The sequence below is a fragment of the Simochromis diagramma genome, unplaced genomic scaffold, assembly GCF_900408965.1.
Source record: "Simochromis diagramma unplaced genomic scaffold, fSimDia1.1 OVJJ01000371.1, whole genome shotgun sequence".
Classification (NCBI taxonomy): domain Eukaryota; kingdom Metazoa; phylum Chordata; class Actinopteri; order Cichliformes; family Cichlidae; genus Simochromis; species Simochromis diagramma.
In genome coordinates, this window is record NW_024386920.1 from 5513606 (window position 1) to 5540541 (window position 26936).

Below are 26936 nucleotides of genomic sequence, written 5' to 3' on the forward strand. Positions count from 1 at the left end.
TTTAAGCTGTTTTTGGAACCAGTATGGAGTAAAATTTAAACATGGAAGAAAGTCAACGGTAGCTTAATCTGTGTTTCCAGAGTTCGTGGTTGTGGGGTTAGGGTGATGAGAATATCATGGGACCTTTGCAACATTGCGTTGGAATTGGAATAGGACCAAGAGACCATGGGACATGGCTCTCAAAACATAAAACATTGGGATAGAATCCTGGTAATATAGGATAGCAGGGACACTGAGAAAGTTCTTTTAAAACAACGGATAATGGGAAGATAGAAACTTATAAACACAGAACCATGGGACCTTGGGATGTGATCCTGGGAACATACATTTCTGGAATAGGACATTGGGTACATAGAACCTCAAAAACAGAGAAACAATAGGGATGGGAACCTGGAAACACAGGACAATGGGCACATAGGACATTGGGGCAGAACCTTAGGAATATAGGACCTTGAAAACAATGGATACTTTGCAATGAACCGCAATGGGATCATTGTCCCATTAGGTAGAAACAACTACCAGTAATGACTTCATGAATTTATTTACAATTTTTTTTTTTTTTTTTTACCATTAGGCAAATAATTATTAATAATACCCTCACAGATGTAACATTTTCTACAGCTACCTTTAGTACTATTCTTTTTTTTTAGACTCCTTTTTTTCTATTGATCCTTCTGAGTTCATTTCAGCAGAAGGACTCTGACAGTGGGCTCATCTATGTGCTTGTCCTGCTTCTCCTCAATGTAGCAGTTGATACTGTTAACCATAATATTTTATTAGAGATTACAGCATGCTGTTAATAGACCTCTCTGCATTGAATCATACTTGTTATTATTATTATTATTGTTATTATTATCTCTGGCTCTCTTCCACAGCATGTCTTTCATCCAGTCTCCCTTCTCTCTCCCCAACCGGTATTTAGAAGTAGAACTGGAGGCTCTCTTCTGTGGAACTCTCTGCCTCTCTTCTTACTTATTTTCACTCACTATGTGTTTATACACCACTCAGCATTTCCTCTCCCTCACCCTCAACAGGTCACAGCAGACGGCCGCTCCTCCCTGAGCCTGGTTCTGTTGGTATTTTCTTCCTGTTAAAATGGACTTTTTCCTTCTCACTGTTGCAAAAGTTGCTCAATTGCAGGGGGGTGTCATCTGATTCTTGGTGCTTTCCCTATATTATTGTAGGGTTTTTGGGTGGATGGGGTGGCTGTACTCAGGATGTGGAGCAGGTCATCTACTAATTGGCAGATTGGTCTTCAATCCCTGGCCGCTCCCAAATATCCTTGGGCAAAACACTAACCCCAAGTTGCTCTCTGATGGTTAATGAGGGATAAAGGACAATGGGGACGTAGATGCTCTCCAGCTTACAATAACAGCATTAGAATTGCCACTAATGTTATATGTTTAAAATGTTCGTTTAATATGATACTAGAGGCAAAAGATATGCATTGTAAGCATGACGTTAACTTCACCAAGACTTAGCAGCTAAATAATACAAAAAGTGAAATTACACCTGAACACCAGAGTCACGTAGTTGACACACAGCATATCAAATGACATGACTGGACTAAATGAAAAGTCAGAGGCTCCCACAAATGAGCAGGATTCATTGACTGGTGATGATATATATCTGTACAGCAGTTCATAACAATCAATCCCATAGCTGTTAACTCAGACAAAATTCTTATTTTAACCAAAACCTGATCAGCGCATTTTAACAATGAATTTGTTGTGATGCTGGGCTGCTGAAAGGTTTATAAACTTCTGTCACTGAAAACTTCCGCTTATCCTTTTCAGGGTCGCGCTGGAGCCTATCCCAGCTGTCATAGGGCGAGAGGCGGGGTACGCCCTGGACAGATCGCCAGTCTGTCACAGGGCTAACACACAGAGACAGACAACCATTTGCGCTCACACTCACACCTGTGGGCAATTTGGATTAATCAATTAACCTATCCCCACAAACTGCATGTCTTTGGACGGTGGGAGGAAGCTGGAGTACCCGGAGGGAACCCACGCAGAGAACATGCAAACTCCACACAGAAAGACACTGGCCTGATGGTGGAATTGAACTCAGGACCGTCTTGCTGTGCAGCAACAGTGCTAATCACCGTGCCACCGTGCTGCCCGTAGTAGTGAAAACTATCACTACTACAAAAATACAGAGTGATATGTTGTATTTCCAAAGTTTTTTCTGCACTTTTATTGAACCCTTAGTTGCAATGACACATGAGGACATCCAATAAGTAGTGATAACTGGAGTGTAAATCAAAGGAGAACGTGTTCAAGTAGAGTGTTCACTTTTATGCTGGACAGTTACATCTGTTGAAAGGCAAGGTGTGCCTTTAGTGTTTGCAAGATCTGTCCTCTGTGTGTAAGCCATCTGCTGTACAGCATATACATTACATGCAGTCAGACTGTAGTAAAGAGTGTTTGCTCTAGTTCCAGATTCATGGATTCTTGAGTATGTGAGTGTTTAAATATTGAGAGATAACACACAGTCGAAAGTGTTTACATTTGCAGGAATGTAGTTGTCATTCTGACACTGTGTAGTGCTAATAAGTCAGTCTCATTTTGTCGAGTATGCACACAAACAGACAGAGAAAAAGAGTAAATGAGAGTAGAGAGTCATTTTACGATCATTCAGGATTTATTCCAGGAGAAAAGACAAACAAAACACAATCAGTCGCTCTGGCCTGTGTTGTTATGGTAACTCTGATATGTGCACATGATTGTCAAAGGCATCTGATATACAAGCCCCATCAACAGAAAATCATCATCATCGAAATCATCATTATCACACCACATTTACGTGCGGCAGGCAGTGGCCGCTCCGATAGGTGAGAGCATCGTCGACGTAACGACAGTGCACAGGATGAGAGTTTGTTGTGGTTACATGCAGAGAGTAAATACAGCCAGCTAAATTAGCAGGCTCTGGACAAGGACACCTACAGGGAGACACCAGGGGCCAAAGAGCAGCATGTGTAGAGTTTTAGTCCTACAAAGAAATCTTAGCGAGAGAGATTCTCTCAACTGGTCAGTTAGCTGTTCAGGTTAGAGGTGGTGGAGTGTTTTTAGCATCAGCTAAACCAAAGCTAGCTAATGCATTTACTAATGCTAACAAAGTCTAACAACTTTTTCAGTCTAAGAGGACACTGAAATAGTTGGTAACAATTCAAATACATGCTTGTAGTTCCTTGTAAGTTTCAACATAATGCTACTACTACTGAACAATTGTATAGACTTTAGCTAGGTAAAACCACCCCCGCTAATTAGTCTACATACAACACACAGTCAGTAGCTATATATATATTTTAAACTCTCTAGCCTTTGCATTTATGACATACAAATAAGTAAGGAAAGTATCAGAGAATTTAGCTACACAATATACGTTATCAACTTAGCCAAACTAAATAAAAAGCTAACGCACATATGGTAAGGTAACATAGTACATTTTAAAATCATAAAACTAAAAGTTCTTTATATTTGCACTTTTGATTCAGTTTTTAGATGCCTTAGATGAGAACTCTATGCCCAAACACAATTGCACATAAGTGCAAATGCATTCACTTGCACTTTTCTTGAACGGCGCTTAATAGTAATCCCTAATTCCTAAATTTACTATTAATTTTCTTCATTGATTTTTCAGAAACTCCTTACACACCAAACACTTCCGCGTGTTAAAAAAAGGTCAGCTGGCATGCTTTTGACGACATCTATTAGAAACTACTTGCCCCACAATGCACTGCAAACTTTAAACCTAAACAAAAAAAAAACTAGATGAAACTCAGCTTATGACCAACTACTGCTTCCATAAAATCTAGTTTTCAAGCAATGAAAGGCTCTTTTTGAGATTTTAAGTCATCTTGCTCATCTTCTGAATACATTTCACTTCCATACAACTAAAACCAGCTTTAAGTATAAATTCAGTGACACAACCACTATTTAGTGTATTTTCAATTTGCATAATAAAAACCTGAAAAAAGGGCAATATAAATGCATTTTCTTCCAGTCACATGACAACACAGTCATTCTAATTAGCAGAATTAAAGCAACTTTCATAGTAATAAACATAGTTAATCCAGCAAATAATAATAGTGATAATAATAGTAAGTAATTCCAGGGGTAAATTTTGCCAGTTAGAACAAATACTCTGCTTGGCTCTTGTGGACCCGGTCATCTCAACCTGTGTACGTCTTCACATAATACAGAGATACGAACATCATACAAGGGCATATAAGATTATGCAAACACTCATGGTAAAGTTGAAATCTTGAAGCACTTTTTTTCAACATGCTTGTGTTTTTTCATGAAGGTGCAGTTTTTTTTCTTCATAAAAAAAGAAAGAAAGAAAAGTCAAAGGATGGTGAGTTTAAAGTGGAGAGAGCGAACGTCCGTAACAGTGTGTTTCTGAGTCGGTCACAGCTTTGGATTTCTCCCTTTAGAATGGCAAAAAAACAAAAACGTAAGCCTGAGTTCAGTAAACGATGAGTTCACCTTTTTAGTTGGACTGACACTGAAGTGATGGTGGAACACTGATGGCATTAAACTGCGCTGTGCAGCTCTGCTGATAGCAGTCGCGTGCTGCCAGACAGTTTCTGAAAGCTAACCGCAAATTCGGGAAGTAAAGGAGACTTGAAGCTGCTTTTTTTTGTTACATTTTTTTTTTACATTAAAACATTCCATAGAGGATACAATCAACTTCCCTTGCAAACTCACTCATTCATTCACTCACTCAGACATGCCTGTACAGCAAAACATTCGTAAATATTACCTTGAAAATGATCATCAGTATTCACAATCTATTTACAGTAGCATCTTTAAAATGGAAAAACAAAAACAGCAGACATAAAACCACAGAGGAGCATGAACCTGAACCCTCTGCCTGCCTCACAGCACATTCAGAAGCCCACACGTCCAAGCTAAAGTGTACGACTTCACATTTAATGAACGGTATTCCTAATTCATTAACCTCTTTGAACAACCTCTTAAATCCCTAATGTAGCTCATTCAAATTTAATAATAATAGTTAAATGAGTGAAATGGTCTTGAATAGATTTAAATAGAGCTGCTGATGTTTTCCTTTGTTTCCTGATCATGCTTTCCAGAAATAAAAAACATTGACAACACACTTCAAATGTTTTTAAAAAATGCATAGCAATCAATGGGTAAATAGACGCGATAACAGTGAAGAATAAGATTAAGGTGGTCATTGGAATAAAGCCCTTACACGGTAGAAAGTTCCCTTCGGTATACATTGACGTCAGAGTCGGATTAGTTTCCTCTCAGAAAAATGTGTCGGAATAAATGCAAACCTTCAGAAATCTCAACTATCTGTGCGCAGGCATGTGTGCAGCAGTTCAAACATTAGAAGTTTGTTTCTTTTTTGACTGCCCTGACCCACGCTGCCTTAAATATTCATACTCATCGAACTTCAGACTTGCTTGGTTGCTACAGCATTGTGCATAAAGTAACAGAAGTGTTTTCAGCCAATGAATAGTCTTCATGACACCGAGAAGTGCATGCATCAGTAGTGTCACCGTATATTATGCAAGTTTTACAATTTATCCTATAGAGCTTGAAAAACAGTACATTCTGCGGAGACTGTAGTTTTATAAACAAGAACTGCAGCATGATTAGTGGTTTTCGCAGTCTTCTATCCATTAAAAGGGTATTTAAAATGTCAAATATCCCACTGCCACAGACAGAATGAAAAGCTAAATCATATACTGACTTTTTATTTCTCCAATATGGGGTGGGCCCACATCCCATAATGTGACTAACTGAACTTTAACCTAAAATACATAATCAGTAGTTTATGGTCTTTCTGCGACTTTACATTGTGTATTATAGCTGATGGATTTCTATGTTGTCATCCTTCAAAAGATTATAAATGACATTTTTCTTCCCCTGAACAACCTTCAAGCAAAGCCAATAACGAGCGCACCTACAAAAACAGGCGTTTTTTGTGCATAATGTTTTGGCCGAAACCTATTAGAAACACATCACCTCAGACACACTGCTGGATTAGGCTGGAAATTTTGCTTCATCACACTCACATACTTGGACCCACATCTTATTTTTGAAAAACCAACAGAAGGAAGGACTCTGGGGTCAGAGCTTCAGATGGGGCAAGAACTTTGTAAACTAGGTAAGATACATTAAACACAATGCTGGTTTTGGACTTTTTGTGGGATTATGGCTTAGTCTATGCTAGAGAAAAATATGATGATGACCTGGAACTTGCATTTTCAAGTTTTCTGCTTTTAGTGACGAAAGCAACCAGTCTCCAAACACAGACTCTGAATGGCAGAATTTAGAAATAATTGGTGTGTAAATTAACACATTTTAAAAACAGACAAATTGCCAACACACTGCAATCAATCTCAGTCAGTGTGCTAGTGAGTGCAACTCATCTGCAAGAGGACTCGTCTCAACTGGTTGTAGTCTGGTTATATTCCAATATAAAAGCAAGGTTGCCAAGCACCTATGCCATTTTTGGAATAAATTGCCATCATGCAGCAACTAAGTCATTACTTATAGAGTCATTTCTGAGTCTGTTTCAAATCTATGAGGTTCTGATGAATTTCTGTGTATGAAGATGGCAACAAATTAGCAATTTTAACCAATTTATCAAAGTTAATGAGTGTTATCACAAACAGACAGCATGTAATTACCAACTTGTTTCCATTCCATCACAAACTGATAGCAGACTGACTTGGTCTTATTGCCATTTTATTGCCTTCCTGACACACCAAAGTTGCTTTGAAGGGGGCAGCTGACTGCGAGTGGTTGCAGACTGGTCCCAGTGTTCGAAGCAACCATTTCAAAGGAAGCAAGATCATAATATCGTTCTACATCGCCACAGTAATTTTGGACATGCTGCAATCTTCAGCCACTTTTACCCTAGTGTGACTTTGTCATTAGCTGACGATAGGAAAAATGCAGAAATACTTTAGAAACATTACTCCTTATCCTTTCAGTGAGGGCAAAAGGGATGATAATCTAGATGGTAGATGGAGTCTAACACACAGAACTGTGCAGTGAACCAAAAATGAATTCGAGAAAACTTCGGTGAGTGTAGATTTACTGTCATTTTCACCTTAACCCAAATTTTATCCGAATGTGGCCTCACACCCACCTCATACTGCCACATATCGAGACAAGCACTATGAACACAGTTTTTTAGCAAGACAATTCAGGCAATAAAAATAATGTAAATGGCAACAGATTTTGAAAAGATAAAAGGTCACAAAACGTTCTCTTTAGGTTATTTTGCAGCTATAATTAAGCCCTTAGTTTCCATCTTGAACAACTTCAAATCTGGCTAGTTTTGTTCTAATTTGTCAAGCACTGCAGAATGAACCAAATTGTCTTCATTACCAAGCAATAGTCTTTGGCTACAATTCAATAAAGGGATCGGTACAATTGCATCGAATAAAGACATGACAATCTGATATGTGTGAGTGAGCACCCTACATTGTACAGCTCTGCGTTCTGGGACAGGAAAGGCCATTAGCCATGTTCAAGAGTTCCATTAGGTGAAGAAAACAAAAGTCGGGTTAGTAGTCAAAAATACTGACTGAGTCATGGATCTGTGCATTTATTTAGAGCCCTGTTTCCAAAAAAGTTGGGACAACATGTAGAATGTAAATAACGAAGAGAATGCATTGATTTACCATGTCCTAACCTCCGCACTGAATTGAAAATAGCATAAAGAAAACATGAAGTAATATTATATATCATTATATATTTGAAAACAGCAAAAAGTTTGAAAGAGTTGGGGCAGAAATAACGACTGGAAAAGTAGATTAATGCCTAAAAAACCTGGACTTGGGTGTTGCACGCATCACCAGTGACATCAGTACAGCCCTGTAATCTCTTAAAAGGTGGTAAAGCCTAACCTGGGGACACTTGCACATGTTTTAGGGCTACACTGACAAGCATAAACCGTCCATAGAGATCATCAACTGCCACCATAGGACAGGTTAGTTGCAACTTACTGCTGCTGCTTTTCTTTAATGGAAATCACTGCATGTGTTCAGAAATGCTTCTGAAAGCTATCAGAAACATTGCGGAGCAGCTGAAATCCAATATCAAAGAATAGTGGGATAAACATTTTTTCTTTTAAAACTACAGCAATCGGCCTCCAGGTTTTTCAAAACAATTGAAATAAGTGGTGATTAGGAAATATGCCCCTGTCCCAACTTCTTTGAAAAGTGCTGCAGGTATCAGCCAGCGTCAAAAAGTTTAAATGGTTGGTGAATCGCTGCTTTCAGTCTTTAATTACATTTCGTGACGTTTCTTGAAAATGCTTCAAAAAAAGCTTCAAAAGTAAGCATCGATGCCCTGCTGTTGCCTGCAGTGAGCCCACGTATGTATATGGTCAATAGAAGTCCAGGTCTAAATTATCAATGCTGAAGTCGCGCACCAACACAACACTACAGTAAGGACACAGCTAACGTCCTGAAGCCTGGATCATTAACTGCAATGCTGGCTGGAACGGCCGGACTGTGACAAACCCCAAAAATAAAAAGACTAAATCAGGAAACTGGTGTTCACCAGCGCACAGTGCAGCTGCAGTTTTCCCTGAGCACTTCTGGACTGGGTGCAGCTTGACAAATAAAGAAGGTGAGATCATGGCTTCGGTAGAGACATAAAGAACGACGGCAGGCTACAGCTTCTCCATTCTGGATTGTGTCTCTGAGGACCCACCAGGCCTTTCTTTTAGTAACTATGCTGCGCTGCCTGTAGCTCCTTGGGAAGTCTAATGACAATCCATCTTTAGTTTCTGACTTTTTTACCTGGACGTGTTTTCCAGTAAATACTTATCTCTATGTGTTCTAATTCTATCCTAAACTTATTCCATGTTTCATAATAACCATTATGTGTGTCCCTTAAAGGGCAATTATTATAAAAGTTTTAATAAAGTAAGAAAATAATAAACAAATCAGAATCTTTCAGACAATAAACAAGTTGTATAATGCTCTGACATCCAATCAATAAAGGTTTACAATCTCTACTCACTCTGATAAACACATGTGAATGGCAGCTAATCTATGTCTGATCCTTTCTGTGCAAAATAGATAAAGCGCTTACTCATGTTTCCACATCTCAACAGTCATATGGTACTTTTAAAGCACTTCTTAAAGCACGAACAAACAAACAGAGAACCAAGCCCATAAGGACACACAAATGTCTTAAAGGTGCTATGTGTGGCATTTTTACACGGATAAACCACTGTCAACATGAATTTGCTACATCTGCATCATTTGTGTTTAAAAAAAACAATGACCGTCTGTTTTCTGTGTTCCACAATTACCAGGTCAGATTGGCAGGGAGATGTGTTTGATTAACAGGAAGTGAGATTTGCTGTTTTTAGACCAAGCATCTGGCGATGATGGGAATTGGGTTCTAATTTAGATCCTAACACAACAACAGCTATTAATAAAGAGGAACTACATGTGGTTCATCTTGGGTATTGTCTCATTTGGTTACACTAATTATGCCAAGGTAGCAATATCAATTTGACAATGATATGTTTGTTACACATAGCGTCTTTAAATTTAACAGCAGTTAATAAAAGTAAAACAATCCGTTTGCCAACAGTCAAACCTAAGTCGGAAAAAAAACTAAATAAATTGATGCGGGAAAGATCAGATTGAATGGGAAGGTTGAACTTGTATGACACCAGCAGCTCCACCGTGAACCACCAACTGCAGCTCACAGGTGGAGCAGTGGACACCCTTTTATCAGGTAATGATCAAAGCCAACTGTGTGAACATCCCCAGTGTGAGACCGTGGGTGTGCTGTGGCTGTGGCAGGACGAGTTTTACGCTGACATCCTGGTGGGTGTGCAGTATGACAATGGTGGCTTGAATCGGTGGGGTGGCGGTAAAGTCCTCTGCTCTCCCACGAGCAGGGCGGGGTACTGGCTGGGGGGCCTATCCGAGAGGCAGTAAAGCGAAGAGAGGGAGGGACAAAGAAGAGGGCGATCGTCTTCCTCACTGGTCGTCCTCGATCTCTCTTTCTTTCCCGCTCTCCCTGCTTCACAGCGCCGTGGCCTCCCAGCTGGTTCCCCGCGGGACCTGGCGTCACTTGGTTTCCGTGAGAACCGGGGCGGGGACCGCAGATGGGTGTGGCCGGTTCAGCTCCGTCCCCGTGGCAGGAGAAGAGGCTGCAGATGCCAGGCTGCAGGGTGTGACTGGTGCAGTGACACCTGAAAGAAGGGAATGAGAAGCTGCATCAGCTGCTTGTAATACTGAAATCCCTCCTTGAAACCACAGGCTTGCATTTCTCACTAGTGACTGGATCACTAAGATAAAATTAGTTTCACTTTGATAAAGAAGTGAAGACATGAAACAGCTTTTGCACTGTACAGCTAAATATGTTGAGGAAAAATACAAAATAACGTAGGTAATAAATGTAACGCTGTTCTGGCCCTTAGCTCATGTAATTTAGTGTAAATTTTATTGTTCAGAATTGTATTACAAGCCCTGCCGTCTACTAACTCAATCTTCGCTGAACAAGGTTTACCACTGTTCATTTCTCTTGCACTAAAATCCAATCCATTCATGAGGTGTGTCTATCTCAAAGATGTAACTAGAGCTACACCAATAAACCGCACTGCTCCATCTTTGAGATGAGGTATTAAGTGTAAATCTGTACCGTACTTACATTAACATCATTTCCTCTCCATTGTCAGGGCTACCCCTCTAAAAAACCAGAAATCTTGCTGTTTATATTTTCAAACAGCACATTTGACTTTTATAATGAAAAGCAGTGTTTTATAGAAATACAGTTAGGTCCATATATATTTGGACAAGAAAAAAGTATGAACAAGGCGTGGAACAGCTCATGATCCAAAGCATGCCACATCATCTATAAAGCAGAACCATTGTGATGGTTTGGGCGTGCATGGCTACCAGTGACACTGAGACAATAGTGTTTATTGATGATGTGACACAGGACAGAAGTAGATGAATGAATTCTGAGGTGTTCAGTGACATACTCATGCTCAAATTGATTGGGCAGTGTTTCATAATACAGAAGGTCAGTGAACACAAACATACAGCCAAAGCAACCCAGGAGTTTGTTAAACCAAAGAAGTGGAACACCTATTCAGTATGATCAGGTAAATGCACTTTTTCTGGAATTCATAATGTCCCAAATCCTGAAGACACTGCAAGGCACTGCGCTCCCACACTGTGCCCTAAAATTTTGCTCATTCACTGTTACATACTCCTATGAACAGCTCACATATGTTCTCTTAACTTTCTGATGCCACTGACACCACTGAATCATACTCACAATCCTTGTGGGGAGCTGCTATGTTGTTATCGATGGAAGAGATCTTGTTGGCGACAGAGCTGGTGCTCTGGCTCTGCGCCGTCTGGCCGGTATTTTGGCTTTGAGCCGGCTGGTTCTGGCCCGCCTGGCTCTGGCTTTGGGCTGACTTCTGCGTCTGACTCGGCCTAGTCGGTGGGTTGGACGCATCAATGCTGCTCCCCATGCTGCTGCCAAGCTGCAGCCGCCTCATGTGCCGAACCACGGCAGTGGCATTGAACGCTTGCTGTGAAGAGCATAGAAATAAAAGGAAAAATCTGATCACGAAACCTTGGGACAATGCACGCTGAGCCATCACAACTTAGGTCTGCACTAAAATATACCCTGCTTTATCATCCTTCTGTACACTAATGGGAACTATTGTTCAAAAAATTAACATCTAGCCGTATTTAAACAGAGTTCAAACTAATGACTGAGACCATAAACTCTTGAGCCATACCTTATTATGACGGCAGAGTTCAATAACCTGGTAATGTTATGGTAAAATATATTGTGTTAAAATGACCTAGTAAATCATTTTCATTTGTGGAACATGGGAATTGTTTGAAATCTGAAGTTTGTTCTTATTTCTTCTGACTTCTTTAGGGGTAAATAGCTGTTGAGACCTCTCAACAGCTATCTTACCCACGAGACAAGCCAGGTTTTTATTGCTGAGTGATTCACCTTCTAAAAACAGTTGGCTGTGGAGCTGTAATAGGGTAATGTAGTCTATTGCAGTAGAGCCAAAACCACAGAGAATAAACTGCAGTAAACAAAATTTACCCTCCATTTGCTCTTGGCAAAGTTCTTTCTGATCTGCCGGCTGACTGACTCATGGATGTTCTTGCAGAGAGCCGTATCCCCAGCGATCCTGAGATATATATATAACGACACAAAAACACAATTTCTTAGTCAATACTTCTGAATGTACATCAATATCAATATTGATTTGATGGATTTTTGTGATGCTGTTGTGTGTGTGTGTGTGTGTGTGTGTGTGTGTGTGTGTGTGTGTGTGTGTGTGTGTGTGTGTGTGTGTGTGCATGTGTGTTTCTCACCAGGGGTGTCTGAGCGCCTGTTCACAAGTGAAACGCTTGCCTGGGTCTTTTTCCATCAGTCTGCTGATGAAATCCTTGGCTGGGAGAAAAACAAACCAAACATATAAACACCACATTGTTTTTTATTACGTTAAAACCCGCTCACAAAACATTTTGCGACACTGAAAGTCTTTGACATTTTGATCGGGGAAAGATGTTTTCAGATGTCAGATGTTGCACTGTTTGGTTTCTACTGAGAACGTGGGCTGTGTGTACCATCTGGTTTTTACTGTATCAGCCAAGTTAATTCTATATTACTAGCAATGTGCAGGAGTGATTTCTATTTGCTCTGAGGAAACTTGACACTTCTGAAAACACAAAGCTTTTCTTGACAGCCCATAAATGCAATTTTATCCACTACCACAATAGACTGGTGACTGAAATAGACTTCCAGCCAATAGAACGCTGGTTTTATTTCCAGTCTATGCCCGTAACTGTGCTGGTAATGGATGAAACCACACATCGCACACTTACTCTCACATATTTTCATTCCATGCAGATTAAATCAGCGACTATGATGGAAAGGTGGTGTGTGGGCCATATGTGCCACATGATGGACCGAGGAGGCGGAAGGACAGATGGTGGAGGGAGGAGGAGGAAGAGGAGGCCTCACCTGAGTCTGATATGTCATCCCAGTACGGTGCATCAAACTCATAGTCAGCTTTCAGGATCTGCTCGAACAGCTTGGAGTCGTTTTCGTCGTAGAATGGAGGATAACCACACAACCTGCAGACGAGATATTTATTCTTTTGGTCGAATCTTTAACAGTCACTTATTTTCATTAATAAATGATTTCACTGATTACTACACAGTCCCTTTACTCATTGTCACCCTTTTGATATGACTGCCTTGCTTAGGACACATAGTGTTAAATGCAAACACATGTGTATGTAAGAGACAGACTAGATCTGTGTCTGTAAGGTAATACTGTAACCCAGATTAATCTTTGTAGCTACAATTTACATATGTCCCCTAAATGCCTCACATGTAGGCAACAGTGTAGTGCCACAGGCAGATTTGTGTTTCTAGACATGAATTTGACAGGTTTTCTTTTTCTCTTTTCAGGATCCCTGAATATGAAATGAATATATTTAATTTTTAAAAGGTAAAAAACTCCTTATTTAGAGATTTATAGCCTGTAAGGATTTTGCTACTCATGGCAGAGACCACAATTTGACTTAAAAATCCACCCACCCTTCATTTTTCTGTATGTTGCTTCCAAGAAACCAGACTTTCTTGTAATTTAAAAAAATCAAAATTTTCCTTTCTACACTGGCTGTTTTTTCACCCATTTTCAGTTCAGTTGTTGTATCCAATGATCTTCAGAGGATTCTTTTTTTTTTTGTTAAGTCACTTAATGCTGACCTCTGAATCACTGAAGCATAATAAAGCACATAACCCAAGGGATGAACCAGTGTTGTTTCTACACAGACAACAAACTGGCAAAGAGCCCATTTTAAATTGTATCTTAATGCACTTTGTTACTAGCAGCCTGCTGCACAAACACATCACTTGTTCCCAGATGAATCTATGAAGAATACCAAAGACAACGGCAGGTATAAACCTGTATTGTTGCACTAACAAGGTGATTCTCAAACAGCTATTTAGCTGAAAACCTGGTATATCGCAGCATGATGTTCAGTGTGTTCTTTAAAAGAAAATCCAAGGGAGCTGAAAAAGTGGGGGACAATAGAAGATGTGGCAGGCTTAAAAAAACTAGCCACAGCAGGTGATCATCTGCTGTTCACTGAAGATTCTTCAGGAATAATCTCAGTGGAAGGGTGCTATCAATAAGCCTTTGACAGCCAGGCTTTGGTATACCAAATTACACAAGACTAGACTAAAAATCTGTGGTAACAGATCTTATGGACTGATGAATAGGAATTTGAAATTTTAAGTTTAAATCACCATCAATATGTACAAGAGTGAGTGTCTACTGACATCTGCAAAACACGGTTCTGTCGTGGTTCCGGGCAGAATTTCAGCCAGTGTTGTTGTGACAACTGATGAAATTATGAACATAGAAAAGTCAGAGTCTGATTGGCAGTGGCTTCATTGTTTAGTATGACAATGATCCCAAACCCACTGCCAATGCAGACCTGGAGAGAAAAACACACAGTGGCCTACCAGAGCCCAGATCTCAACATTACTGAGGCAGTGAGGGATCGTCTCAACAGAGAACAGAACAAAAGGCAGTAAACATCCAAAGAAGAGCTTTGAATGTCCTTCAGGAAGCCTGGAGAACTATTCCCGAAGGCTGCTTAAAGAAATGACAAGATAGCTTGCCTCAGTTGTGTACCACACTTTTTGAAATACATTATCAGATCAAAACAAAATTCCTGTTTAGGCTTTGGAGCTAAAAACAATTTTGTGAAGTACTGGGTTAGGTTTAGAAAAAGATCAAATATGTGGTGAAGATAGCAAATATACATCCTATAAAACTTAGTAAAAGATTATTGCTGACTGTCATGACTATGAGTCTGGCTGTAGGAAATCCGAGGTACTATCTAAAAGGAGGAATGTCCGCACTTCAGAATGCATCTGTGAAGGCAGGTTGTGGCTTGCAGTGGTCGCTTTAACACTGGTAACAAAGAACAATTTGCAGTCAAGATTTAAGTACTCCAGTTACTCTGCTACCCTCCAGTACCCCTGCTAAACTTGCAAACTTGAATTAATAGTAGGTGGTGTCGCAGTATTGTTGTCACATCTGGACTTGAGCTCAGAGCAGTGTATTACTGTGACTGCGTAGTAGCAGTGGTAGTTGGCTGTATCGCCTTAATCGCATTAACATGAGATTACTGGTTCTTGGTGCTGATGAGCACAAATGAACTTAAGTCCAAGTTTGATTTTCCATAACGACACAAAGCGGAGCAACAGCAGAGCTGCCGCTCAGCCCAAAACACCTCATTACCGAGGTTCTGGATGCACCAGGAGATTTTCATAAAAACTCATTAAAATGCCGTTCTCCATCAATACACACCGGAAAGAAAGAATAAAAGGGAAACGCACCGGGCAGAGAGGAAGGAGGACTCTGCCTGCCGTGAGGGGAAAAGGGCTTTCTGCTTTGTTTTTTTTGCTTTCTCATTTGCTTAAAGACTCACTTGTCATGTTACTCGGCTGACCCTCCACTCCATCGAACACACACACACACACACAAATACACTTGCACTCGGGATCCTGGCTGATTATCATGGTTGATTACCTGATGTGATCTTTCCACCTGAGCAGCAGTTAAAACCTAACAAGGTCTGAATCCCAACGCTAATTGTGCTAATTGCCAGCAGGGAGTTGCTCTTTCTTTTACCCTGCACGCACACAGCAACACACGGACATACACACGCACAGCCATTTCTACTGTGCTGTCAAATCCACCAAATGCTTTTTACTAGCAAAAGCTTTTACTGCACTACTCACCACAAAGTACAGCGTAAAACGTGAGAAAGACAGAGAAAAAGTCAGCGCGAGAGAGTCACGTGAGTTTGTTTGCGCCTGCTTTCCTCTCAACCACTGTGAGCTCTCTGATTGCTCCTCAGGTGTTAAACATAAATGAAGATGCAGAGGCAACATACACCTTAAAATAACTCCAACAGTGGCGTTCTCAACAACAAGATTGCAGTCTGAGCACACAAACATGGTTTCCATTGTTCACCAACACTGGTGAAAAACAAGAAAATGAAATCTCGTCCAAAGCCTCAAGTCCTTACAAGGCCATGCAGCAGATCTCCAGTGTCTGGGAGCAGCTGATAGTACATGACAAAGATTCACAAACTAGCCAGGGTTGTGTGTTTGTAGTCGGAAAACATTACAACTGACACAGTGGTTTTGTGTGTGTGCAGGGGCTAAGGTAAAGTGAGTCACTGTGTGTGCCTGGCTTTTGTATTCACTGCAGAGCAGTTACTCATGACTACGTGAAGGAGAAGGGTGACAAAGGCTAGATGGAGATCCGCTTAATGAGCGTAAATGTGATGTGAATGGAATGCGTGTTTACAAACAGATTTTCCAGTTAAGGTGTTTTCAATTTTGTGATTCATACATGGCCGAGCCAGGTCTCCATAGCCCAGCTGATGATTAGAAAACTACTAGTATGAAAATGGCTGTTTTGTTGTGCTGTTATAAAGACCTTCATTCTATTTAATTACAAAGATTACATCCAAGGGAACTTGTAAAATGACTTTAATAGCTACTCAGAGATTTGATATAATGTTTGATGGAAGATTTGGTAAAAATATGTCACAGGAGGAAAACCAAAGGTGTAAATAACACACTAATTAAACACGATTACAATAACCTAAAACTGCTTCATACCTGTGTCTAGACACGGGTTATTTCAGTTATTTCAAAGCCTGCATGGCCTCTAGGGGCGACAACTTCTCTGGTCTCATTGTATTGAAATCTATGAGAAAACAACCCTACTTCTTACTGGTTTTATGACTTTAGTTAACAATTTCCTAATTGGTTTTTCAAAAAAAAAAAAATTAATTCACCCTACAGCGTTACGTGTATACAACGGACAAGCTAATGGTTAGCAGTCATGTGACTCAATGCAAGGCAAACCTGTGAATGTATTTAGCTGATTGACTTGGCCGCATTTCTGGCAATGAACACGATTATCACAACCTTAATGATAAATAAGGCATCAAGAATTCAGATTTCCCACCGTGACCATGACCCGGTGCTAATGGAGCTTATGTGCTTTCTGGTGATGTCAGTCATGGTGATTGATGGAAACTGCTTCCTGTACAGTGGAATATAAAGAAGTTTAATTGGTACTTACAAGATGTAGGCGATCACTCCAATGGACCAGCAGTCGACCGCTTTACTATACGGCTTCTGGGCGAGAACCTCTGGAGCTGATAGAGAGAGGGAGAAACAAGCAGACACAGCGGGGTTAGAGAAAAAAACGGCTTTGAAACTACCTCAGTTTGGTGGTAAACCTAACTACAGTGCGTTTTTACTTTTTCAGCTTGAGGTCCAGTAACAACTGCGGTGTGATTTTTATATGAAAAAGGGGCTGTTTAATGAGACTGAGTACAGAGAAAATATGCAGACACCTCATGTCTGTTGAAATTAAAATCACATGCCAGTTCGGTGCACGGTGGGAAATATTCTGCAGGAGGTACAGATTCTCATAGGTGCAGAAATACATGGTACAACTAGCTCCAACTAGCTCTTCTAGTTAGCTTCAGACCCATTTTCTCTGCTGCTGGTGTCGGTAAGGGAGGCTTTCCAGGCCTGACCTTTCTCTGCAGCTCATTACCGAAGGCCCTGGACAGAGCAAATTACTGATGACAGCGAGGTCGCCGTAATATCACCTCACATATACACACACAAGGCTCTCGAAATAGATTTGGCATGCTCACACACATACACACAGAAGGAACACCAGTCATATCTGAGTCAAAATATAAACTTTGCACACTTGTGCTGAATCTGAGTGCTTACATTTGTTTATTAGTCTAATCTGACTCATTGTGTGTGTGTCTGTTCTGGGTTTTCTGGATGCAGAACTGGAGCATTTTTACCCACTGAGATCACCGTGTCTGCAGCTCACTAAGTCCAGAGTCGGTATCAGGGTACAATCATAATGTGTAACTTCTTAATAGCCAATCACTGAATTAACCCCGTAGTGGGTCTTTGGCCATGTCCTATTTCCAAGCGTGACTTTTCTTTTTGCTGGAAGAAGCAAATTTGACAGTTGAAAGTTATCATAATGAGAAAATGAAAAAATAACAACGAAAACTGAGTCTTTCATTCAGACGCAGTTGTAAATTGTCACCTTCTTTGATTGTATTTTCACACAAAGCACCTTGAGTGGAAAAACTGCAGGAGTTCCTCTCACGGATGAGAGGAATTGATGCAAAGTTCTGACCTTTCAAAGTAAAACGATGCAAATTTTTTGCTGACTGGGTGAGAATGTGAACTGACTCTTTAAAGATAGTACACCAAAAAAACCCTGAAGAACAGCTGGGTGCTTTGAAGCGCTTGAGCCAAAGACAGCTGGAGTTCTTTCAGGTTCTTGAAGATATTTCCCAACTCATCTAAAAGGCCACTCCAGTTCTGCGAGTGGCTTCGACTCAAGCACTTTAGTCCACCATGACACGGACGATTGAGAACCTAAACAGACACACAGCTGGATTTAGTAAAGCTGCCCTGCAACAAAAACGATTCAACATTTATGTACCTTTCTGTGTGAATAGTGGGAAATGATCTGTTTGTGCGACTTATACGACTTTTGCAACATGCAAATGTGTGTCACCGAACCTTCTATAGAATGCAGTCAAAGAAATGCTCACACACAAGCAGATTAAGCACACTGCACACAGAGATTCACACAAAAATGAGATATAATATGATACAGAGCATGACTGTCTGTCTCAGAGTGATAAGCATGACTGGGGTGTGTGAAGAGCACAAACACGCATCGCTCCAGATGAAATGGGAAGAAAAGAGATGATGCAGGAAGTGTAAACGGCGTCAGATGGGAACAACATGTGCTCATTTAATTTATCACGTGTTTGTTGGCTCACAGGAATCATTACAGAAACAGCTAAGTCCAACTAGTCGAACTAGGTCAAACTTTGTAATGCTCGGAGAGGGTCGAACGAACCCAAAGAGCTACATCTTAGACTCTACAGGCCTAACAGGGCATTTAGAAAACGAATGAACAAGAATGACTTGTCAGGAAACAGCCTCTTCTCTTGAAAAATGGCAGCACATGTTCGGTACGTAAGGTTCCATTTGAACAAACCAGACTGTGGAACAATGTCCACACCAAAGTGAGGATCTTTGAACATGACACATTGCCAGGTTGAGAGAAAACCAAATATGGCACGAACGCGTCATACCAACTCTCAAGCAGGGTGGTGGATGAGTAATGATTTGGGCTTGTTTGGCAGCCACAGGACCTTGACAGCTATTGTGTCGACCATAAACTACTCTGTTTATCAAAGGATTCATGAGTCAAATGTGAGGCCATCTGTCCAAGAAAAATGAAGTCATGAAACAGGACGATGATCCCAAGCACAGCAGCAAATCTGCAACAGAATGGCTGAAAAAGAACAGAATCAAGGTGTAGCAGTGGCTCAAAGTCCAGACCTCAACCTGATTGAAATGCTGTGATGGGACCTAAATAGAGCCATGCATAAATGAATGCCTATAAACTTCACTGAAATGACGCAACTTTATAAAGAAAATGGGACATAAATTCCTCCACAATTATGTGAGAGACAGATAAAAGTCACACAAAAGACAATTACTTCAAGTTATTGCTGCTAAAGATGCTTCCACAAGCCACTGAATCATGGGGTACGGATAGTTTTGGGGGGGGGGTTTCTTGAAAAACTGTTTTTCTCCTTTTTTGTGTGCAGTCATTAGTGTGTAATGCCAGAAGTGATTTGAAGGTCTGGATGAACCGGACCTTCATCTCTCATTACAGCATTTTGCGACTTTAGACAAGTTGCAATTTATCTGTGTAAACAGGTAAGCTAGTGTTAGCTCACAGTTGTCAGACGAAACCACAATAGATTTTTTTATCTCCAAAAACAAATAAAGATCTCTTTGTTTGGTTCTGGCTACTGTTAGCTAACACTGGTTATTTTCTTGTATGTCTTTTAACGACCAAAAACAGTAACAGCACTAACAGAGGGGATAAACTGTGATTTTAAGAGGAAAGAAATAAGAACATTGAGGACAGGCGGTGACGGTGCGACCGGCTTACCCACATATCCTGGCGTGCCACAGGCAGTTGACATGACGTCACCGCTGCCCTCCATCTTTGAAAGACCAAAGTCACTGATCATAATCTTGGACTCGTCTTGAGGATTAAAATACAACAGGTTCTCTGGCTGAAGAAAGAAAGAAAGAAAGAAAGAAAGAAAGAAAGAAAGAAAGAAAGAAAGAAAGAAAGGAAGAATTTTGGATTACAAACACTGTCACTTTGTTTAATGTCTCAGGCAGTTAATAGACAGACAACCTTATTGCTCATTTTACACAGTTAATGGAGGTCACTCTGACCAATCCATTCCTTCAAACAGCTGACACACACTACACTCACCCACAATGCACTGCATGTGTCGAGCTGCTGCCCTTATTGCAGCAGTAAATCAAGGGCTGTCAAGTGAGAATGAAGCACTTGTGTGGATTTAAAGTGTGGAATGGGAGAGTGAGTGTTTGTGTGTATGTGGGGTAAGACTTCAGTGAAGAAGCAGGGAATGTGTGTGTGTGTTTGAGTGTGTTACCTTCAGGTCTCGGTGCACGATTCCCATCCTGTGCAGGTAGTTAACGGCGTCCAGGACTTGCCGGATCAGCGTGCTTGCGTCTTTCTCCGTGTAGAATCCTTTTTCCACGATTCGGTCGAACAGCTCGCCGCCAGACACCCTGCAGGACGGGACAAAGGGTGCATGTGGGAAGAAGAAGACCTTACACACACAAACACACACACAGCAGTATCTGGTAGCAGGCTGGGGGGATTTGCTGGGTTGATATTTTTGGTAATTTATGAGCAGTACAGCTTCCCAGCCAAGAGTTTGTGGAAAAGGTGAGCCATGTGCCAGCTCACACACACGGACACACACACACACACGGACACACACACACACACACACACACACACACACACACACACACACACACACACACACACACACACACACACACACTGATATTCCCTGCAGCTTCATAATTGTAATATATACACATTTCTTTTGAAGATGTGCTAAAAGTTGGCAAAGCATCCTTTAAATACAGTGAATCCTTTCATTTCTTCCTTCATACACATTCACCACTGACTTAAATATTTTCTAACTTCTCCACGATTGCACTGCAGCTCTCAGAGTTTTATAATATTTCAAGAATATTCTTTAATCTTTATCCTACTTTCTTTTCCTTTCACTGCAGCAGAAGCCAAAGAAAAAGCTTAAGTTAAAATGTCACAGTGGAGCAGTGGGGGGAAAGACGTAAGAGCAAGAGGAGACAAAAAGGACCGATGTGTGTGAATTTGTGCGTTTGTGACGTGCGATATTACTGCAGTAGTAGATGATTAAAGATGAGCCTCAATCTTACAGAAAGGATAATTCCACTTCATTTGTTTTTCTTGTCCCAAAATGTGAGCGGCACATCAGATTCCATGAATATAGGGCAGCTCAATTTTGAGAAAAGATTATAAGAGAAGGACAGAAGACAGTGTGTAAGTATTCAGTGAGGAAAAAAACCCGTCTCCCATCAAAGTGATCAAAAGGTTCTGAAATATTTGCAATGCAGCTCACACTGTCAGCAGTCGGAGAAAAAAAAACTCATTTGTGACCCAAGAAAAACATTTAGGAAGTAAAAGGCAAATTTCTCCACCCCGGGCAAATTCTTTCAACAGTTAGTGTTAACTTTTATGACTCGAGAGCACATGAAACAACTTGTCCAGGTATACACAACATGCAGTTTATGCGGGTGAGAACAGCCCTCCACTTAGTTAACAGACACATAGCTCCCCCTGCTGGAGAGGACCATCTTAATTGCCCCAGCAACATTAGCAGTAATAGAATACATTAATAGTATTAATATAAAGAATGAGCACAAAAACATGATAGAAGTAGAACACCTTATACAGTATGCTTTGATTTACACACGAATAAAAATGACAAAAATAAATATACCCTTCATATATAGAAACACACCCATGGCCAGGAATGTGTACATATGACAGAAAGGACACATGTGGATTCACAAGGGCAAACATGTCCACACACACACAGATCAGATTCGAGCATACAGTTCACACTGACGACATAAAAAAAAAATCTAAAAGAACCACTAAACCAATTTTTCTCTCCTCAAAGAGGACAGCGACTTGTTCAGTTTTAGAGAGAGCAATGCCTGGGCATGACAAAAAAGGGCTGAATACACACACACACACACACACACACACACACACACGATACAACGGAGATCAGCCACCAGGCTGCATTGTTGCATAAGTGTTTGCGTAAGAAGACCATGGCAATCAGACAGGAGCTCCCACACAAGAACACAACACAAGTGCACAGTCACACACGTACAGATACAAGGGCAGGACCATATACACACATACACAATACACACATGTGCACACATGCATATAAGCACACACAGTGAAAAGGAAATGCAGAAATGCAGTGAAAGGCGAGCACAAACAGACCAAAATCAAAACACAAACACGTGCAATATCATAGACACAACACAGATCCTAAGACACACAAACACCAGAATAATGTCTGCCAAATTACCCGCATTCATCATTTCTCATTTGATATATCATTGCAAAATGCGGGAGATCAAAGATCCCGATGTCAACAATGCTCCACGCTGTGCTGGATATGGGTTTAGCCTACACTATTTCACCTAAAAAATCAACAACAACAAAAAGAGACAATCTGTTTGATTATCAGCTTTAAGCATCATACTCCCAGCCTCATGTGACCATGGCTCCACTAAAGCAGGTGTCCCCACCCAGGGCACAGCCCCCCGACATCCGTCACTGTCAGCAGGGGAAGACTTGTTAAACACACACATAATGGCCAAGTCTAAAAACGCTCAAAGTATCACCCTGTTTTTTCATTTCAGGCAAGAATTTATGTCTTTGATGATAGCTACAAATGATTTTACATGACTTTAATTCCACAGTAAAGAAATGTGATCAGCAGCTAAAAGCAGAATCATAGAGTACTACTCCATAATGTGAATCAGCATGGCATTTGCTGAGTACTCTCCCAGGACAGGAGAGAAATATGTTCCCCATGTTCCGTGCCTCAGTCTCTGTCTCTGTGTTAGCTGTTGGCTTGCTTTTTTAACTTCCTGTTTTATTTGAGCTTTAAAAAATTAGAAATGAGCTTAATGTTAATCCTGACTGCCTGTGAGTATTCACCTACATATGACAAGATGTTAATCCTGTCAGCAGTCTGGATTCCTCCATATGGAAGCCACAGTGTTGTGAAAACGGAAAGAAACTGCAGGGGCCTAACCAGCTTGGAAATTTTTTTGAACATTCTTTTGGTACAAGGTTTTTGTGTCATTGTGACCAAAGAAATTAATTGTACCATGACAGCACCTAATATCTCTGGCTGGAGCCTTTATAAGAACTCTAGTAAGAGGAGAAGGGCAGCAGAGGATGTGATGATGCCATTCCAGTGGTCCACTATGATCCTGGTGCCAATGGTATGGTGACAGCCTTCTCTAATCAAGAGTACAAAGGATGCATGTGGAATTGTCATAATTTGGTAGGTTGGGCTGGGTTTGGTTAACTTTCTCTCAGGTGGTTAACTCTTCACTCTCAGGTGAAGTTGCTGGTTGGACTTGGCTGACCACATCAGCCCAGCGTGCAGGAGTTCTGACCAAACTGGTCAGTTTCAGGTATGAAGCAATGGTAAATAGACTGGTTCTTACGTTATATTTGTCTATGCCTAAGAGCTTTCTATCTGACATTTACATTCACATTCAGTATCTTGCCCAAGGCGTTTTCAATATAGACTGGAGCAGCCAGGGAAACCTCCAAACCACCAACCTTCTGATTAGTAGATCACCTGCTCTACCTCCCAAACTACATCCCAAACGAAGAATATATCTGGGCAAAAAAGTGCACCGTTCTTCGCCAGAAAGTCATCGCTGCTACGGTGACAAACTCCCACGGTTAATTCCTTGTCTCAAAGTTATTCGTGCCTGGAATCTGCCTTGAAAATCTGTCTGCTCAAGTCACTCTTGCCTGTGGATGACACGAGCATCGCTCCATTGCATTGAGCCGGTGAATCTTGTAAAGGAAGGAACTCACCAGCTCAAAACCTGCCTGCCCGCTCTTCACCTGTACTGCCCCACCTTGGTAACCCAGCTGAGCTCCTATTTATCTCTGTAGAAGGTAAGACAATCTTAAAAAATTTAGATGACCTTATGCTATGTACTCACCACCCATATATGAGTATTAGCATTCTCTCTCATCTCTAATAGACCTATGTGTCATATCTTATTCAACCCAAAACACCTTTTAAACGTGCACACAGTTACCTAAGTCTGCTCACTAAGTCCGGTTTATATCTAATGATGATATTCTGGCCATTTTATTAGCTAGTAAAGACCGGGATGAGACAAAACACCCAGCATGAGGGGTCCACAAGCTGGTGTACTCCTAGTGCCAGTCCCAAGCCTGGACGAATGGGAAGATTGTATCAGGAAGGGCATCCGGAGTAAATCATGCAGATCCATCTGCTGTGATGACCCCTTGGGAAATAAGGGAGCAGCTGAAAAGTACTTTACCTTTATTTGGGGAAGACACACAATTATATAGCTACTTGATATTATACAACCCCCTCTAATCAAATTTCCCTGTTATTACAAACAAAATATTATGAGACATAACAAGATTGAACGAGTGGTTCCTAGGAGCTCTGTAATCCTTAACAGCAAATAATCTAAAATGACATACTTTTTATCTTAATTTTGTGTCTTCACATCCATTTAGAGATGGCATCCATCTAATCTATCTGCATCCATCTGTGTGATGTTTGATGATGTCAAGCCACAATTACACACAGCAACACTGCTGTGACTACAAAAAGAACAAAAGAACCCACACTTCGTTTTGTTTCAATGAATTATTGAGCAGGCATGCTGGACGCTGATGCACGGGCCCATCTGCAAATCAATGCATCCTGTTTTTCGCTCTCATTTTATTCTTAAAGTTCTGACTGATGCTCGGAGTTCCAAGTAATGATATGTAACCCCACTGATATCTTTGCCTGCCTGGTTTGCCAGACAAGTGCATCAAACAGGTTAAATAGCTTTCACCTCACCTTGTCTGCAATGTGTCACAGTTGTGCTCTAACTTTGTTAACATGTACTTGCATAGCCTGGACAATAAATTATAGAATTCCTTTATTTTAAAAAAACAAGCAGTGAGTTTCATCTGAAAAGCTGGTTTTAGGGCAAATTAAGACTGTCAATATATAAGACTGTCTTGATAAATAAATTCATTTAACACACTGTACGATCCTTAGTATGTGCAGAAAATTGAATTCCGTGGAAGAAGCTTCATTGCCTTCTCTTGGCAGCCTGCCACGTCCTGTTCGGTGATATTAGGTTTCTTCTGAGGAAAACTCCACAGGATACCTAAGCTGTCATGGTGTAATGATGGAGAGATCCCTGTGTTTAAAAGGAGTGACTACGACTGGCTATGACTATAGCCACCTTTAACAAGGTCACCTATAATGTATTTTTTTTTAACCCAGCCTCATATTGGTGTGCATTAGCCACACCTCTGCCACACTGGGCTGGCGCACTGCAATGTAGTGTAGGGCTGTAGGGTGGAATCATGACATCCTTGCTTACGATGCAAGAACATTTTTGAAAAGTAAATGTTGCAACAGTCAGCCCGCTTGTCATGTCACTGTGCCTCATTCATCTCTCCTCTGTCAGCTGATGTGTTTACAAGCAGGCAGTGCTATTACTCTCACCGGACGATGGCTGTGCATCGCTGACGACGGCAAGCCTCATTTTCTGCTCGTCACAGCAGAGAGACAGAGATCTGACCGCTGCCTCATTAGCTGAAATGTAGGGAGGAAAACCCCACTCCTGCATTTACACCTCCACTCTGCTTTCTTTGATCTCAAGCTTGTTTTTTCACGTGAACACTTAACTGAGATTAATTGTCTAAAATATCATGCAAACACAACAATTACCCTAATTAGATTATACTCCATATCTGTGCAAACACAACCTGATTAACACAGCAAGACAGCTATTAAGCAACAGCACAAAAATAAGGTCTTATTGTGGCATTTATTCAGGCTTTAGGAGAAAATGTTTCTGTTTCTTGTTCAGAGAACACACACGCACACACACACGTGAATATATATATATATATATATATATATATATATATATATATATATATATATATATATATATATATATATTTATTTATTCTTGGATGTTCGTTGTCTCATCCTGGACTGTGGTGCTGACACTCACCAGTCCCCGGCCCCCTTCCTTCCGCTTAGCGTACAGCCTCAGGGTGCTGGACTTGGGGTGAAACCCTCCATGCATGGTAAGGAGCTTTCTTGTCTTTATGTCAGTGGCTTCTATCTCCTCCTTTGGCCAGCCTATTACCCCAGCAGGGTACCTGATCACGGGCAGGGCGTACGTGTTGATGGCCCCAACTGACCGAGTGCTCAGTGAATACCTCAGGCAGCAGAAACCCAAGAAAGAGGAGGGAGACGAGGAACCATCATGGAAGGACAGGCCCCTGCACGGTATGTACCACCGGCAGATAGAGGAGGTGGCTGATATCCAGAAATCCTACCAGTGGCTGGACAAAGCTGGACTGAAAGACAGCACAGAGGCACTAATCATGGCAGCACAAGAACAAGCTCTGAGTACAAGATCCATAGAGGCTGGGGTCTATCACACCAGGCAAGACCCCAGGTGCAGGCTGTGTAAAGATGCCCCAGAGACAATCCAGCACATAACAGCAGGGTGCAAGATGCTAGCAGCCAAGGCATACGTG

General features: G+C 41.0%; 1 protein-coding gene across 2 annotated transcripts in view; it reads right to left on the reverse strand.

The window, feature by feature from the left end:
• Positions 1-2627: 2627 nt before the first annotated feature.
• The window catches only part of camk1da (calcium/calmodulin-dependent protein kinase 1Da), a 74140-nt gene continuing 49831 nt past the window's right edge, over positions 2628-26936 (reverse strand). For both annotated transcript variants that reach the window (XM_040036653.1, XM_040036654.1), the window contains exons 4-11: positions 20656-20794; positions 20136-20262; positions 17193-17268; positions 13032-13144; positions 12380-12458; positions 12105-12192; positions 11307-11568; positions 2628-10215 (exon numbers count right to left, since the gene is read on the reverse strand). In XM_040036653.1, coding sequence (XP_039892587.1) covers positions 10091-10215; positions 11307-11568; positions 12105-12192; positions 12380-12458; positions 13032-13144; positions 17193-17268; positions 20136-20262; positions 20656-20794 — 1009 coding nt within the window. In that variant the 3' untranslated portion in view covers positions 2628-10090. The remainder of the gene's footprint in view (positions 10216-11306; positions 11569-12104; positions 12193-12379; positions 12459-13031; positions 13145-17192; positions 17269-20135; positions 20263-20655; positions 20795-26936) is intronic.